General features: G+C 36.6%; 2 protein-coding genes and 1 pseudogene across 2 annotated transcripts; 2 read left to right on the forward strand and 1 right to left on the reverse strand.

Moving 5' to 3' along the window:
• The first annotated feature begins 6640 nt into the window (after positions 1 to 6640).
• LOC110918576 (trans-resveratrol di-O-methyltransferase) lies at positions 6641 to 8149 on the forward strand. The gene is made up of 2 exons (XM_022162870.2): positions 6641 to 7500; positions 7645 to 8149. Exons 1-2 carry the CDS (start codon positions 6715 to 6717, stop codon positions 7945 to 7947), a joined length of 1089 nt encoding a protein of 362 aa, XP_022018562.1. The 5' UTR covers positions 6641 to 6714; the 3' UTR covers positions 7948 to 8149.
• A 1334-nt stretch (positions 8150 to 9483) lies between these two features.
• On the reverse strand, positions 9484 to 9900 carry LOC110920171. The gene has a single exon (XM_022164402.1). It carries the CDS (start codon positions 9898 to 9900, stop codon positions 9484 to 9486), a length of 417 nt encoding a protein of 138 aa, XP_022020094.1.
• Positions 9901 to 15984: 6084 nt separating this feature from the next.
• Positions 15985 to 17440, forward strand: LOC110918578 (annotated as a pseudogene).
• Positions 17441 to 19330: the final 1890 nt, after the last annotated feature.

Genomic DNA, 19330 nt, shown 5'->3' on the forward strand with positions numbered 1-19330 from the left:
GAAGAAGGAAATGGATAAAAGAGGAAAGGACAAGATGGTTGTTGGAACCTTCTTTTAGAACATACCTAAGATGGTAGGAGAGAAGATCCCTTCAAATCTCTGTTCCTGGATGGTCCAAATGTGCAGGATTCTTGGCTGCATTTATAGAAAACGACAGCGTGCTGGACACGGCCCCGTGTCGACTGGGCACGGCCCCGTGTGCAGGCAAGATCCTGACACATTTTTGTCCGTATTCTGACGTAAAGTCAGAAGGGAATCTTTTGGTGGACACGGGGGCGTGTTGGCTGGGCACGGCCCCGTGTCGGAAGGCTGATTATGAAGATTGTCTATTTTTAAGGAGCTTATCCGGATCGGGCGGCTCCTTACGGGACGGAACAACCCCAAAGTGCCTAAGGTACCTTAATTGCTCTAGATTAAGACGGGAACGCAAGCGGTTGTCGGTGAGGGTGATTCCTATGCTAAATGTAGGTGGACAAGTCCAGCCCTTTCCCGGGCTCTCGTTAAAGAAGGTGTATGCTGAATCGCTCAGGTCTATGTATGCACTGAACGAAGTCGATGGAGAGTCCTTCACGGTACAATCGGCACAGGGACGACTATCGTCCAAGTCTTCGCTAGAGTTGAAGGTAACGTTGGGAACAACGAAGTTGTTTTTATTTGAATGCGACCCCAACAATTCTTCTTGGTCATCGTCTTGAGATGAATTAAGGAAATCCATCTTAAGTTCTTTTAACCAATTAAGAACCAGATCTTCTAGTTGAAATAGTTCATCAAGAAGCATTTCTCCTAAAATGTCGGTTGGGCGCATTCGAGGGAGAGATAAGGATTGTTTTTACTTTCGCCTCTCTTAAGGCTACAGGAAAACGATGGGTCTATATAGTGGGGCTTATAGTTTAAAAAATAGCATTCTAATTCTTTATGACCGCCACCACATAATTGACACCACGTACCATAAGAGTGCCGAAAGTAAAAAATATCATTATCACTCATGTTTGTCAGAAATTACCAACCGTCGGGATCTTACGGTTCTGTTTTCAGTAACTGAATCTTGGGCACGGGGGCGTGTTGAGTGGGCACGGCCCCGTGTTCAGCTTACTGTCAAGAACAACTAAAGGATGGCGCACACGTTTACTGAGCTACTGATATTGTTAAAGATTTTAGACAAAATTTACAAGTCAATCTATCCTACATGCAAGCTTGGCGTGGTAAATCTAACGTGTTACAAATTTTGCAAGGAACTTTAGAAAATTCTTTTGCCGAACTCCCACTATATTGCTACAATTTGGAGAGGGCAAATCCAGGATAGTGACACACATATTGACTGACGATGAGAGTCGCTTTGAAATGGTATTTGTTGCCATCGGTGCTATGGTAAGTGTGATTTTCTCTGTACGTAATATTTTTTTTATATAATTTTGTTAAATTTCTGTTAAATATTTTGTTAGGAAACTTTTGTAAGTATTAAAGAAAAAGATGATCAATCTGATCATATGTTGAAGATAAAGTCAAGAAGATCAATAAAAAGGTGACTACAAGATAACAAGACAAGAGAAGAAAGAAAGATATGTCTTCAACAAAGATCAGAAAGTGATCCAAAACAAAAGAAAACGAGCAGAAAAGACCATTCTGATGAGTCTGATGATAAATCTGGTATTTATCATCAGAATATGGTAAACTCTGATCATCAGAATTTCTTATTTCTTATGATCAAACTCAACAGAATTCTGGTAAGAAGGCGATTAGAATTCTGATGAGCCAACTTGTCTAAGTGATAAGGCCCTGACACATTTGGAAAGTAGCAAGTTGACCTCTATGGATTCGATGAATATGCCAAAAAGCTACTTTGTGAAGAGCAAGTGCATGAATAAACAAATGTTTATTCATGACCCAGACTCTCTATAAATAGAGATGTCAACACCGAAGGTTAAATGAGTTAAGCCAAGCATTATACTCTTATATAATTAGTAACTTAGGGTGCCTTTAAACAACCATCGCATCACTTCATCAGAATGCACCGATACATTCCAAGGTTACTCACCGATTGCATCATCCCACCATGCACCGTTTGCATTATCCCGTTGTTAACTGCGTGGCATTAAAGCCACACCGTTTGATATATCCCACCGTTTGCAAGGTTGACAACATAAAAAAAATTATTTTGATAATAATGTTTCCATTATCCCACCTTTTGAAATTAACCTTTCCTGCATTTTCTACTCTAAATAATCTACATATATACCCTATTAATTACTAAACTATAACCTGCCACATATTTTCACGTATACCATATTAATAATCATACTATTTGTTACACCCTTTAATATTTGAAGGAATTTGGGCGCACACATTTTCCTTTGTGAATTGTCATACATATTAGAACCGGTAGAATTTCCCTAAGCGGTACTTGATTCCCACAAGAGTCGCAACGATTTATGCAAATGGTCAACACCGATACCATCACTTCCGTCAATAAACAGACGCGGCCATTGAAAAAATAAAATACAGTTACCAACAAACTGACACAGATACGGAACCGACAAGAAAATGCAGTAATGGAATCGACACTATGTTCTATTTCAAATACCGTCGCCATACCGTTAATAGCAAAACCGCCGCGGTTTGATGCACACCATATATAGCCCCAACAGCCACCAATCAATCAATTGCCAACCAATAACATCCTTCGTTCGCAACATACTTAGAATGGTGCCTTTTTTCCTTCCATCCAGAGAAAAAAAAGAAAGTGGTAGGATCTGGCGGTGGCATCAGCGACAGACCGCTGCCTTGCTCCGGAAGAGGTGATTGCCACGGTCTCCAGTGGTCCCGGTGATGACCATATACGACAACGAATGATCCGGATACTCAGATCCGACGAATCGACTGCATCCGGTTCATATGGTTCCAGATCCAAACAACGTAAAATTATACCGGTAGCATTTTGGTGTTTATATAGTATAGATATGATATTTTTTTATTTAACAAAGTATTTTTTTAAGTTTTAGATGTCGTCAGAAAATATTTATTTTTTTCTTTCTTTCTTTAATTTACAACTTTTTTTTTTCGCAAAACGCTAAACGTTTTCACGGTTTAACATGCCACAACGACTCTAGGCCGATGAAAGTTGCGTTAGTGTTTTAAAATTTTCAATCACCATTTATGGGTTGTATGCGCTCATCTTGCTTGGAGTACAACGATTGAGAAACGTACAACCCTATTTCGTTGAAAAAGATAGAAATACAGAGAGAAAGCAATGATCATCGTTAACAATGGGGTGAGAGAGATAGAGAGAGTGGCAGATAGGAAGCATTGACCGGGTTACACCGGTGGCGTTGTCATCAACTTAGTTGGCACTATCGTCGACTCAGTTGTCCCGCCGCAACGCGCGGGTTATTGTGAACTCGTTCAATACATAAACCAAAAAACTCCATTACCCTTTATTAAAGAATTCTTTGAGCATTCATTTGTAATAGTCATACTTGCGTGATTATACCCCACACAAACTTGCCCCACGAAGTATTCCTTGCATTTTTTTGGGATACGATCCCCAATACAAGGGTTACAAGTGCTTTGATCCAACTTCATCGCGTATGTATGTCACACGCCATGCTAGATTTGATGAGGCATATTTTCCCTTTAATAATACCTCATCTCCCACTGTTGTTGCCAACCTTTTTTTGTCTACCTTTGATGAACCAACTTCTTTTTCACACTCAAAATCTTCATCTACAATACCATCTCCTATTCCACCTAACCACTCTTCTAACCACTCTTCTACTCCTTGCTCTCTATGAAAGGACACTCCTACTCCTCCGCCAATCGTTGCTCCCATTAACACATCTCAGCCGGCTGCGGCTCCCTCACCCGACACTGTTGGCCTACCACCGCCACCTTCACCTCCGCCTACTACAGCCCCACCACAGCCACCTTCCACTTCGCCTACTGCAGCCCCATCATCGTCCGCTACAGCCACCTTCCAACCGCCTTCCGATCCACCTCAGCCCCAAAATACCCCAAGCCATCCAATGGTCACTCGCTCCAAGGTTGGCACCTTCAAACCGAACGCCAAAACACATGTCTTACCTAGCTCAAGCCATGAGTTCATGTCTCCATGCTGCTCTTCTTTCCCACACTGACCCGAAAGGTTTTCGGAGTGCCTCTAAACACCCTCATTGGATGAAGGCAATGCATGATGAACTTCTTATTCTACATCGCAAAAAAAACTTGGACCCTTGTTCCTCGCCCTTCGTCCACCAATGTGGTTGGTTCTAAATGGGTCTTTCGCACCAAATTTCACTCTAATGGGACTTTGGACCGTCACAAGGCTCGTCTTGTGGCGCAAGGTTTTACACAAATTTCAGGCCTTGATTTTCACCATTACGTTCAGTCCCGTGGTCAAAGCATCCACAATTCGGGTTGTTCTATCCTTAGCCGTCATCAATAAGTGGTCCCTTCATCAACTGGATGTGAACAACGCTTTTCTTAAAGGGCATCTAACTGAAACCGTGTTTATGGAGCAACCACTAGGTTTCGTAGATCAACGATTTCGCGATCATGTTTTCAAACTTAATAAGGCCCTTTATGGACTTAAACAAGCCCCTCGTGCTTGGTTTCAGCGGCTCAGCACTTTCCTCACTTCCTACGGTTTTCATTGCAGCCGTGCCGATCAATCTGTTCGTCTTTCATCATGACAAATCCATTATGTACTTACTTGTCTATGTGGATGACCTTATCCTCACGGGTAATAATCCTACTTTGCTTCGTGACTTCACTGATCGGTTGAACAAACAATTTGCTATCAAGGATCTAGGCTCCTTAAATTATTTTCTTGGTCTTGAAGTTATTCAAAATAATGAGGGCCTATTTCTTACACAAACCATATATGCTAACGATATTCTCGAACGTGTTGGTCTCACCAATGCTAAACCGGTTCCCACTCCTCTTTCTACCTCCGACATCTTCACCACCGATGGTACACCTTACTCGGATCCTACTACCTATCGGTCTCTTGTCGGCGCTCTTCAATACTTAACCATCACTCGCCCCGACTTATCCTATGCGGTTAACCAAGCTTGTCAACACCTCCATGCACCAACTGACAAGCAATTTCAGCTAGTCAAACGCATTCTCAGGTATATGTTAAGGGCACCATCTCTCATGGGCTTGTCTTCACTCGTCCCACTTCATCTACTATTCTCGGGTACTCGGATGCCGACTGGGCTCGGTGTATTGAAACAAGAAGAACAACGTATGGTTACTCAATTTTTTTTTTGGGGGGGGGGGGTAATTTAGTCTCTTGGAGTGCGAATAAGCAACTGACTGTCTCGCGATCCAGTTGTGAATCTGAATATTGTGCAATGGCGAATGCTGCGGCGGAAATTGTTTGGATTACTCATCTATTAAAAGAATTACAAGCTCTTCCGTCCACGCGTCCTACTTTGTTATGTGACAACAAAAGTGCTTTATTTATGAGTCAAAATCCGGTCTCTCACAAACGTGCAAAACACATCGACCAAGATTATCACTTCATTCGGGAATTGGTTATGTCAGGGAAGCTTCACACTAAGTTTGTTCCTACCAAGCTTCAACTTGCTGATATTTTTACAAAGAGCTTGCCACGACCGCAATTTGAATTTTTTCGTGACATGCTTCGGGTTCAATCACCGCCATTTCGCTTGCAGGGGGATAAAAGATAATGTTTCTAGAATCAATCATATCTCAACTAAATCTCCATGAATATCTCATTTTTTATTATGATTGATTTGTAATCAATTGTATTGTATTATTTCCATGTACAGATTATTTTGTAACATTCTATATAGTGTAATTCTTAATCTCTCGATAATTAAGAGAGAATTCACATACTTACAGGTCCGCAACCGGCCACAGGGAGGAGTCAGCCAAGCCACAGGGAAGAGTCAGCCAAGCCACATAAACCAAACAAAACAAGCACAAAGGATGCGTCAGCCATGCCATAAGCCAGACGCAACAGGCAGTGGCGAAGCTTGAGATTTCCGACCGCGGGGGGGGGGGGGGGGGGGGGTCGAAAATGTATATACCCAAAAATTTCTATAGAACCGGAAGGTCGAAAACGTATATGCCCAAAAATTTATATACGAAAGCTACGACATAACACTACTGAGCGAAATGTTTGAGAGGTCGGGCGCCCCCCCCCCCCGGCCCCTTCTAACATGCGCCCCTCGCATCAGCGGCCTTTTTGGCTTTGATGCGTTGGCCATCGACGCAAGTGTTTTGTCGGACACGTGTCACCACGCCCTTAAACGGACGCAATATCTGATAACGGATGCTTCCCATGGTGAGACGCCACTCTATGGACGTTTGAGAGTGACATTTTGATAAAATAAGTTGGTCAACTAACATTTTTGTAATTTACCCTTTAATTTATTGATTAGGCGATAAAATAAATTTTTTTTAAAATGATTCTCAGATCCATAGTTGATTCGGAAGGTACAGGTGTAATATAATATTACTCTAACAAATCTGCATGTACTTGTTTACATTTTTAAACGATGTTAATAATGTTATAAAAGAACACGTGAAATGGGAACCTTTAATATTTATGAATATAAAAAAATGACTGTCAAGTTTATCTCAATCACATCCCTTTACATTTTTTTTCTATTTATTGAGAAGGTGTGCATGTTCACAACATATCAGTTTGTCTCTCAAATATAAAGAGATTGTAAGAAAGTCAAAAGGATGGCATTGCAAAATGGTGAGCTATCTAAAGAGCTACTTGATTCTCAAGCTCACATATGGAACCATATTTTCAGCTTTATAAACTCCATGTCACTTAAGTGTGCAATTCAGCTACAAATACCTGATATTATCCATCGCCATGGTGCACCAATGCTGCTTTCCGAGTTAGTCAAAGCCCTCGCCATAAACCAGCAGAGAACTCCATTTGTCTATCGGCTTATGCGCATCCTTGTTCACTCTGATTTCTTTGTGAAACAAAGTGTATCAACACCCGTAGGCAATGATGAGGAGGGAGGAGAAGGCTATTTGCTAACTCCTGCTTCTCGATTGCTACTAAAGGAAGAGCCATTAAGTGTTAGGCCCCTTTTGCTAGCCATGTTGGATCCAATGTTGATGGATCCATGGCAACACTTGAGCAAATGGTTCCAAAACGACGATGTCACCCCCTTTCACACAACCCATGGGAGGATGTTTTGGGATCTGGCAGGCCAAGAGCCGAAGCTTAATCAGTTCTTTAATGAAGGGATGGCTAGCGATGCAAGGCTTGTCACAAGTGTCATTCTTAAAGATTGTGGGGGTATTTTTGAAGGGTTAGATTCAATTGTTGATGTTGGGGGTGGTAGTGGGACTGTTGCTGAAGCTATTGCCAAAGCATTTCCCAATATTAGGTGCATCAGTTTTGATCTTCCTCATGTAGTTGATGGTTTGGTTGGGAGTAAGAACTTAAGTTTTGTTGGTGGAGACATGTTTGAAGTCATTCCGAGAGCCGATGCTGTTTTGCTTAAGGTATTCTTAATACTTCCCCTTTTCCTATTTCATAATTAGTTTCTTTTCAACGATTTATTTAATTATGGCAATCTTTTTGAACAAAAAGTTTCGAAGTTTCATATTTTGATGTTGAGTTTTATGATTTCTTTTACAAAAAAATAGTGGATTCTACACGACTGGAGTGATGAAGAATGCATGAAAATACTGAAGCAATGCAGAAAAGCAATTCCGAGCAAGGAAAATGGAGGAAAACTGATTATCATGGACATGGTCGTGAAGGTTTACAAAGGACATAATGAATTACTCGAGACTCAGTATTTCTTTGATATGCTTATGATGACCTTGGTGACAGGCAGAGAAAGGAGTGAGAAAGATTGGGCAAAGCTCTTCTTTGATGCTGGCTTTGCCGATTACAAAATAACTCCGATTTTAGGGCTAAGATCTCTCATTGAAGTTTATCCATAGTTAAGTTACATTGCTAACTATACAACATAATTTCTGATCATGAAAATATGTAACCTATTAGCATGTTCTTGTCTTTCTATCCGCGTTGTCGTGTTCTTCGTCATTTTAGTTTCATGAAAATAAATGTTCTTGTATGTGATTCTTTTGTATCAATTCTTGAGGATATGTGAAGTATGGGTGCGCTAAAGGCCTCAAAGTTTTATCTTTTGTGTCGAGATAAATATTAATCTCGATGAAGGTAAACCGTCACTACAAGAAATCTTCTTTGACACTTCGACTTTTCCTGACGACTTGTCGTCGGGACAACTTATCCCGACGACAAGTCGTCGGGAAAAGTCTAGTCAGCACAGCTGCGACGTTGTAGCTCGAATGGGTCGTCGGGACAGCCTCATCGGGATAGATCAAAATTATATACTAAACATTACTTTTCCCGACGACATATCGTCGCAAAAAAGTTATTTATAAACAATATGTAGATCCGTGGCAAAGTCGCTAAATCAAAGATGATGAGGATAATATTTTAGGATTAATCCTGTATTTAGCTATCTATTTGTAAATGGGATATGCCAACCGTCAACCGCACTTTTAAATATGATCCTTTGTAACTAAAACATATGTTTATGTTGAACTCCTTTAGGGAAATATTTTTATAAATAAAAAAAAAAAAAAAAAAAAAAAAAAAAAAAAAACTGGGTTCTCCTTTTGTAATTAGCTCACTAGCCATATGTTGAAAATAGTTCTATAATAATTTTGAAATCAAAAGGTATCTGTTGACCAAAATACCTTTTGTACTAAAAAAAATATAATACAATTAAACAAAGGGATAAATTAATCCGTAATTCAATTTTCATCTTCTATGTACCCATCTTAAATCATTATTTTTATGTAATAGGATAAATATCAGTCCTCAAATAGTCAAATATGATCAACTGGTGGAACCATTCTGTAATAAAAATATATAGGTCTTCGGATAAATCCATTTTATGAAATTAAACAACACGCTAGATCATCTTTTTCTTTGATGTAAGAATCAAAGCCAAACGGGTACTGCTAAATAGGTACCCTAGGGTTCTTGATAAATCACACATTTGTGTGGCTTTGGGATGCACTGGTCTCTTGCTAGTTTCTAGAATCACATTGTTCAGTTTCAACCCCAACAATCACCTTTAATGATTTAAACCGTTTCATGTTGCTAAACTGATAATGTTTTTAAGGTTGGAAAAATTAAGAAATTTGTGTGGTGATCGAGGAAAGGGAAGATGGTCGATAGTGATGTCTATGGGGCGTGGCAGAGTTTTGTTTTGAATTTTTTTTTAATATTTTAATTTATTTTGTTTTTTAAACAAAAGGGTAATATGATCGATTCATAAGACTATCTCCAATGCAAATGGCGCCCTTAGCTGGCTAATCAGCGACCACATCATATCCTTAAAAATCCTTATAAATCCTAACAAATCCTTAAAAACCACCAATTTCATATCCAATCATACAAACATCCTTACATATCCTTATATTTTCCACATCATCACCCATTTTTTATTTAAGTTTACCAATGTGTACATATTCATCAATTTCATCAGCTGCTACGCCGTACGCCAGCTGACGAATAGCTGCTATGCATTTTTGTTGAGGTGAAAGACCCTTTCTACCTATTGCGTCAAATCTCTGTGAAAACCACTTATTATGTTCTGTTAACCTCTCAACAATTCGATTAAACAGACGAATGCTCATCCGAAATGGTCTTCTAAAGAAATGCTCGGGGAACACCGGATTGGGAGCAAAATAGTCGTTCCACATACGGTTATCACCATCTTCACGAGACCTTTCAATGTACTTGCGTTTCACCTTTTGTCGAGAAGAACCGTTGGCCTCATCACTGTCGAGCTCCAAAAATTGTTGTGCAATTATTTCAATATCATCTAACATTAGTTCTTCAAGTTTTGCAAGATCCATAAACGGATTTGGTGCAGGGGCGGACCTATAGGGTGGTAAGGGGTTGCCCGGGATACCCCTCAACTTTCTTCGCGAGGTGCAATTTTTCTTTTATTATCCGTTTTATTTATCTGGGATACCCCTAAGCAAATGTGCAGGATACCCCTGAGTATAAATGAAAAAAAAAAGAAATGAAATTTTAGATCTGACGGAAATGAAAACTTCCAGTACGGGACTTGCAGGCGGCATCTTGAAGAAGAAGATGAAGTTTTATTATTAATATAATATAATATAATAATAAAATAATATGCATTGGGAATGAAAAGGCCTATTCTGCAAAGATGAGAAGTTAATATCATTTAGTTTATTTAGTTGATTGTAAACTACTTTTTTGTTGTTGTTTATTTATTATTTTACATGTTCATTAATACTTTTGTTTTTTTAATAGTTTTACTATACAGACGTATTTATACCTAAATAATACATAATTTTAACTATATCTTATCTTAAAATATCATATTATAATTTATAAATATTATTACTAACTATTTAATATTTTTATTCAACTCGTTTAATACACAGATCTATAACCTAGGGAAAGGGTAAAATTTAAGTTGTGAGAACCATTAGAACTAAGCTTTCCAAAAGGTTTTTTGACAAAAAAAAATTTCTCAAAAATCTTAAAAAAATCACTTGTTCCAACAAAAAAAATGTTGCATACGAAATTTACATTAGGTGTAAAAAAAATTTCATCGCCGTAACAAAATTTACATTAGGCATAAACAAAACTTACATTAGACGACGTTATTACTAACTCGACAATTTTTTTGTTCTGTTTTTTTTTTTTTTTTTTTTTTGCTTTTACAGATGTGTTTTTAATATTTTCACATACGTTTGTGCAAAAAAAATTGTGACCCAACTCACACGGGAAGTAGGATTTCTCATGATTCTCACAACTCGTGGTGGTTCTTAATTGAACCGAAGCCTATATATATATATATATATATAATCTAAGGGACCAATTTTATTAGCCGCACAGACCCCTTTAGGGGCCATCGAATTCTTAGGAATGGGTCTAGATAAAGAAAAAAATTGGGATACCCCTGGATATTTCTTCTAGTTCCGCCACTGATTTGGTGCACTCATTTTGTTTGCATGTATTTGAAGAAGGAAATGAGAATGAAATGGTGAGAGGTTGGTAAACAAATTCTTCAACTACACAATGAACAGATTCTTTTTTGTTTTGAGTTTGAGATTTTGATAGGTTGGTAAACCAATTTTTTGATCTTTAAAAACATTGTAAACAAATTTGTCTTAGAAATTTGGCGTTAGTATTATTTAATGCATATTAAATAGCCTTTAATGTTCATTGAATAAATGAAGTTGAAAAAAATCAAAAACTAAAATGAAGTTTGCATTAGAAGAGTTGTCATAGAAATTTAATGTAGAAATTTAATGTTTTATTGAATATTGAATAAATGAAGTTGAAAAAGAAAATCAAAAACTAAAAGAAATGGCACAATAACCAAAGTTTTGCATGCCAGATGGATTTTTGCTTTGGATATCTCTCTATGTATTTCCCTCCAATGCATCTGAATTAATGGATAAAAGCCACATCATCACGGACATACTTTTTTACACTGCATTGGAGACAGTCTAAAAATGTAAAATTTAAAAGAGACAAGGATGAAGGCAAGAAACAGGAAACCAAAGAAAGTCTCGTAATCTTTAGAAAAAAAAGGGAAAATAGCAAAATAGCCATTGACCAGTCCACTTTTAAAAAAATAGTCAAATGAAACAGCTGCACGAGCCGTTACATGCCACTAAAACAGCTTAACAAAATCCTTTCAAGTCCCACCAACCACTGATTGCCATGTGTCTGACAAAACCTGAAACGACTCTGAGCCGTTTCACACGCTATCATTCGTTTGAAAGTTCTCAGCCGAGAACTTTCCACACAGCTTGTCCCTTGAGCCGGTAAGTGGATAGCTTGTCCTCTAGAGCCGGTTGAAGAGAACTTTCCACACAGCTCAAGCTGTTTCATTTGGCTCCAACCCCAAGCCGTTTCAACATAAGTTGAGCCAGTTCCGTACAACCCCAAGCCGTTTCAACATAAGTTGAGTCATTTCCGTACAAAGCTAAGCCGGTTCAACATAACTTGTGTCGTTTCCGTACAAAGCTAAGCCGTTTCAACATAACTTGTGCCGTTTCCGTTCGAAGCCGTTACACACAGGTCTAAGCCGTTTCGGGAGAGTTCTCAAGATATGTTAATATAAATACCCATCTGCTCCATATAATCACCAAAATGTTATGCACATCCAAGTATTTGTTCTTCATTGATATTTATATTTATCACAAATATATTTTTTCCGAGAAAAAATTATCCGCACATACTCTTGTTGTTACAAAATAACGTTTTCTTAAGCTTTAAATTTCGATGTTCACGTTCTTTCTAGTCAGTTCAGATCAAAGAAAAATTAATGTGTTTGTGCATATTTTTTTAATATCTATTATGGGATTGAAGTGTTCCTATGGTGTTACCTCTTATCTCTCGTTGACAAAGAAGTAATACTAAGTTTCAACTTAAAGTTAATTTTTCCTTTATTATGTTATAATATCTAAAATGGGATCCCATATCCATAGTTAATTTTGTTTTTATTATGTAACTGCAGGTATCATTAAACAAGGCTATACATGACGGGAGATGGAGAATATAAGGGTTCTCTTTTGGTTCTTTTTTTACAAAGATGGATATGAAGACTGTTTAAATTTTTTACCTTTTCTTATAGATAATAATACAAAATTTATCACAAATTTTGTATCACAATTTATCCACGTTGTGTAAAAAAATTTGTGAACAATTTATCCCTGTTATGTAGGTTTGTGTTTTTTTGTATAAATACGTATTTTTGCATGTCAAAGAATAAATTTTGGTGTTCCATGACAATGTATTCTAGAAAAATACATAATAAAAAACAAGTTTAAAAGTATAATAATCAGTAAAAAATAATATAAATGTTTATGTTATGTCAACCTTCTTACCCTATTTAAACAACTCATTTTTTTCATTCAATAACATCTTCTATCTTCCTAATTCACAATATCCTTTACCTCATCATAACAATATTTTTTACTTTTTGTCCCCTCCAAAAATGGCAAGCCCATGGACCAAAGAAGAAGATATAGCCTTGCGCCGTGTGGAAAGTAGTTGGCTGTGAATTTTCAACCGGCTCGCCATCCACTGTACCGGCTCAAGCGACAAGCCAATTGAAACGGCATGGCTAAGAACTTTCAATATGAATGATGGCGCATGAAACGACTCTGAGCCATTTCATGAGTAGTCGGACACGTGGTATACATGGATTGGTGGGTCGTTAAGCCATTGTTTTTTTTTTTTTTTTGAAAAATGGTATGGTCAATGGCTAATCATGCTATTTTCCAAAAAAAAGAAAAATAGGAATGAAGCCAAGAATTTTATCAAATGACCGAAATCAACCGTAACTAACTCTAATTGTTTAATTTTTAAGTTGCTCCCAAGAGTTAGGATATAATAGGAATTTTTTTTTGCTAGGAAGACTAGAAAGTAATCTTGACCATCAGTTGATTTAATCAAGGACTAAGATTAAATGAGTGAAACTGAAGAGAAGAAAAGAGCCGTGTGGGTTTGTATAAGGGTAATCTAGTCAATACAGGACAATAGTTTCTCTCTCCTCCAATTTTCACCCATTTTTAAACGTTAATAACTTTTTCATACGACATTATTTTTTATAAAAATTGCACCAAAAAAACGAGCGTTTTTTTATCTTTAAAACGAGAATAGTATTGCTATATTTTAGAAAAAAAATTCCAAAACCCAGTTGCGTAAAACGCAATGGAAAAAAAAAAGCCTAGTTGCGTAAAATGCAATGAAAAAAAACGTAAAAAATGACTTTTTTAAAAAAACGCAATGCACCAAAAACACAAAGAAATGTCTTATTTGTAAAACGCAATGGCAAGAAAACACAAAGAAAAATCTTATTTCTAAAACGCAATAGCCTAAAAACACAAAAGAAAGTGTACTTTCTAAAATGCAATGACACATAAAAATTCGTTTTATCTAAAACACAATGCACCAAAAACACAAATAAATGTCTTATTTCTAAAACACAGTGGCTAGAAACACTTAAAAATGTCTTTTTTCTAAAACGCAATAGACTAAAAACACATAAAAATGTGTTTTACCTAAAACGCAATGCACCAAAAAACACAAAGAAATATCTTATTTCTAAAACGCAATGGCAGAAAACACTTAAAATGTCTTTTTTCTAAAACGCAATGGACTGAAAACACATTAAAAATGTGTTCTACCTAAAACGCAATGGACTAAAAACACTTAAAAATGTGTTTTTCTAAAACGCAATGGCCGGAAAACACATAAAAATGTCTTATTTCTAAAACGCAATGGCCTAAAAACAGAAAAGAAAGTGTTCTCAATGGACCAAAAAACACAATAAAATGTGTTTTTCTAAAATGCAATGGCCAGAAAACACATAAAAATGTCTTATTTTACCTCGACCCCAACCAGGGGCTCTGCCCCCCGCCAGGGGCTGCCGCCCCTTGGACCCTGCTCCCAGGGGCGCTGCCCCCGGACCACCGCCAAAATCATAAAACACAATGACTCAAATTAAAAACCCAGATCGTAAAAATGCAATTCAAGAATTTCTTACATGGATCGAAGCCGATTTCTTCAACGACTGACGACGAAATTTGAATGATAGAAACACTTATTAGCGATCGAATCGAACGGATCGAGTGATTCGCTTCAAAATCATGGGAAAAATGAGATGTTGTATGAAGTTAAACTGGGTTTTTCATAAAAGTTGAAGAACAAGTTGATTGCGTGTTTGAATCACTGATTGGTAACGAAAATCGCACTATAATGTAGTAATTATTGAGATAGAAAGTGAAGAAAATGTTAAAGATTGTGGGTTTTGAAAATGGTGGGTTTTGAAGATACTGATGAGAAGAAGGAAGAAGATTGGATTCGATTGACTTAAATACTCTTATTCTTTATTTTAAATTTTGTCACATGTAATAATTCTATTATTTTCTATTTTTTCTAGCCAAAATAAACTTTATATTTGATACTCAACCTAATAAAGTTTTTGAAGATGTCGTAATAAAGTTTGCAATTGGTTCATCAAAATATTTTCGTCTGATAATATATATAATATTTAATTGTACTAAATTTATTTATTCATAATATTAAAAGCAAAATTGGTTGATGATGAAATAGAAATATGACCATGTTTTAGATAGAGATGTTTTTAAATATAGAAATTTGTGGGGTTGGTAATGACTTGTTACATCACATGTGTTTCCGAATTTACAACCACACATGCTCTAAGGTATACGGAGTCGTCGGCAAAGTTGAGCGGCAAAGGGCAAAGGGTGTTTACCGTGCGAGAACACCGTCGCCGACCCCTTTGCCGTGCGGTGAAGGGAGGTTAATCGGTGAAGGGTTGCCGCATCGGTGAAGGGAGGAAGGAGAGAGGGGGGGGGGTGTGGTGGGGTCTATGCCATCTCAACCAATCACACCTTTTTCCCTTTTTTTTAGAGTAAACTTCTGTTTTGCTCACTGTGGTTTGGTCATTTTAACGGTTTTGCTCCAATAGTTTAAAAATAGCCATTTCCCTCCCTGATTTTTCTAACTTATCTTCATTTTGCTCCCAGCCTCTAACTCCATCATGGAGGAAACTGGCGACAAACTCGAAAGATTAGGGAGCAAACTGGCGACAAACTCGAAAGATCAGGGAGGAAAATGGCTATTTTTAAACTACTGGAGCAAAACCGTTAAAACGACCAAACCACAGGGAGCAAAATGGAAGTTTACTCTTTTTTTAAAGTTTACCATTTCACCAAGTGTCTAACCATTGCCAACTGTTTTCACCAAAGTTTAAACACTTTTCACTGATTGACGTGGCGCACTCGGATTGGTTAATTTTTTAGTTTGCCGCTCTCAAGTGTTTAACCACTCCTTATACCCTAAAGCACAGCTGGAATGCGAGTCTTCATACTTTCTTCTATATATTGACAAGGCCTGTACGCTCACTTCATGTCAAATTGTCTTTGAGATATACATAGATCATAAGAAAAGAGATGGCATTGCAAAATTCTGAAATATCTAGAGATCAGTTGCATCATTCTCAAGCTCACATATGGAATCATCTATTCGGCTTTATACACTCCATGTCACTTAAATGTGCAATTCAGCTTGAATACCTGATATCATCGATCGCCATGGTTCACCAATGTTGCTTTCCGAGTTAGTCGAAGCCCTCGGCATAAACCAGGAGAGAACTCCATTTGTCTATCGGCTTATGCGCATCCTTGTTCACTCTGGTTTCTTTGTTAAACAAAGTGTGTCATGCAATGATGAGGAGGGAGAAGGCTATTTGCTAGCTCCTCCTTCTCGGTTGCTTCTTAAGGATGAGCCATTAAGCATTAGGCCCTTTTTGCTAGTCGTGTTGGATCCAATCTTGCTAGACCCATGGCAGCACATAAGCAAATGGTTCCAAAACAATGATGTCACCCCCTTTCACACAGCCCATGGGAGGATGTTTTGGGATCTAGCAGGCCAAGAGCCGAAGCTTAATCAGTTATTCAATGAAGCAATGGCTAGCGATACAAGGCTTGTTACAAGTGTTATTCTCAAACATTGTGGAGGTGTTTTTGAGGGGATAGAATCCATTATCGATGTTGGCGGTGGTACTGGGACTTTTGCCGTAGCTATTGCCAAAGCATTTCCCAATATTAGGTGCATCAGCTTTGATCTTCCTCATGTAGTTAATGGTTTGGTTGGAAGTAAAAACTTGAGTTATGTTGGTGGAGACATGTTTGAAGCCATTCCTAAAGCTGATGCACTTTTGCTCAAGGTATTCTTAATATTTCACCTTTTTTTTTCTACTTTCATGTAATCGTTAGTTCCTTTTTGACAGATAATCTCAACCTTTTGAACAAAACTTTTAACAATTACTTATTGTGTACAACAACTTTTTATTATAATTTATGAAAAAAAAAAATATAAAACAGTGGATCTTACACGATTGGGGTGATGAAGAATGCATAAAGATACTAAAGCGATGCAAAGAAGCGATTCCAAGCAAAGACAATGGAGGAAAATTAATCATCATAGACATGGTCGTAAATGTCAACAAAGAAGAGAATGAATTACTTGAGACTCAACTGTTGTTTGATATGCTTATGATGAGTTTAGTGACCGGAAGAGAGAGGAACGAAAAAGAATGGGCAAAGCTCTTCAATGACGTAGGCTATACAGATTACAAAATAACACCGATATTGGGGTTTAGATCTGTTATCGAAGTTTATCCCTAAGTAAGTTACATATCTTCTAAGCATGTTCTTGTTAATCTGTTGTTCCTTATCAACTTCGTTGTTCTTCATCATGTTTCATCTTATTACTATTAAACTCTCGACAATAATTGAGGGTATGTGATTTATGCTTGTGCACAAGGCCTCAAAATTTTAAATAAATATGAAAATTCTTGATTGTGTTGAGACATGAAAGATCTTGGTGGCCGGTTTAGAGTTTCTTGTCAATGTCATTTGGTAATGAATTTTCTTTCCAAGCATTTAGAATCAAACGATATGATAATTGATGATGTTATTGAAAAATCAGATAGTTTTATTTCTTGATTTAATACTTTAGGCAGTGTTAAGGAGATAATATATATCACCAGTGGGCGGCAGACTCATAATTTTGTTCTTGGGTCTAAAACTTTTGAGGGTTGTTTATCTCTAAATATTATTTTTCCCAGTCTGAGTTGGGTTGGGTCGTAATAAAAAAATAAGATCAAATCTAAAAGTACATAATAGGAATATGTCAATTTTAAACGTATCGCATTTCCTTCGTGAGAGGGTATTTCTTTTGTTCCGTTAAGGAATAGAAGGAAATCTTCAACAAAAATAACAATAACAATAATTGTTGTTGTTATTACTATTATTATTATTATTATAATAATAATAATAATAATAATAATAATAATAATAATAATATAATAATTATTATTATTATTTGTATTACACAAGTTGAAGCTAACCCGCGCGTTGCAGCGGGATGTTAATTGTGAGTGTTTTAGTTTCATTATATAAGATTTGAAATTTATTAAGTATATGCAAAACGTTTTTCCATTGCATTTAAACGGCTTACAATACCTCACTAAAGCATGTTATTTTTAAAAAAAAATTCATTTTGCTTTTAGCGAGCTTACAATGCCTCACTGAGCATGTTACAGTAAAACTAAAAATAAGAGCATTTGAAGAGTGTGTTGCGACGCCCTAAACGTCAGAAAACTAAAGTTCTCAAAACTTTATAAAATAAATTAGAACCTTTACGTAAACACACCCTGAATCTTAACATGCATCACATCAATGAATGAAAGTTGATTAAATAAAACTATATTTTATTCCCAAAATTTTATAAAATAAATTAGAACCTTTACGTAAACTCACCCTGAATCTTAACATGCATCACATCGATGAATGAAAGTTGATTAAATAAAACTATATTTTATTCCCAAAGTTTTTTTGAAACTTACATGCCAAAATTACGAAAAAATATATATGTTAATAAAATAATTTGAAATTCTAATTACGAAAAAATATATATGTTAATAAAATAATTTGAAATTCTGACAATTAAGACCGAAGAAAATGTTTATATGGTATAAATAAAAAAAAAGTTTTTACATTCTCTCACCCTCATTGATACTTTAATCGTCAAGTAAGATAAAATTTGGAAGTTAAAAAGAGAGTGCATGTTGTAATTTTTATAGTTATTTGTTTGGGTATAATAGGATATAATACGAACATTATGAGGCAGAAATGTGTGATTTGGATAGATGAACGCTTGGTGTTGCAAATGTAAAATGTGAAAACCCTCTTTAAGATCTAAATCCATATCCATTATCATTAATTGTTTTTAGTTTTATGTAAAGGAAAACGAAACAACCTTATAATGTATATATCAATCTTGAGGTTGAATAAATCAAAAGGTGTTATGTTTTGTCATTTTAAAAAGTGTATAGTGTTAACGACTAATCTTTTTTCATCAAAAGGGTTTTAAATCCACAAAAGTGTTATTTTTGTGATGTAAAAAATGTATAATGTATCATGTAAATATCTTTTTCATCAAAAGGGTGATATGTTAATCCACAACAATATGCATTTCTTTATTTCCCTTTATAAATGACATATATAATAAGAGCATGTGTAATGGGGCTCTATATACCGCCCAAAAGAGAGATAGCGCCCCCATAGCGCCCCGCACACCGCGACGGGCGGCGTTATGGGGGAAAAAGGGGGGCAGGCGCCATATATATCACGGCGTTTTGGGCTTTCCTTTTCATCCTTTGACCAATCAAAATAAAGCATGGTTTTTATAATTAATTAA

Source organism: Helianthus annuus, chromosome 16 (assembly GCF_002127325.2).
Source record: "Helianthus annuus cultivar XRQ/B chromosome 16, HanXRQr2.0-SUNRISE, whole genome shotgun sequence".
Taxonomy (NCBI): Eukaryota; Viridiplantae; Streptophyta; class Magnoliopsida; order Asterales; family Asteraceae; genus Helianthus; species Helianthus annuus.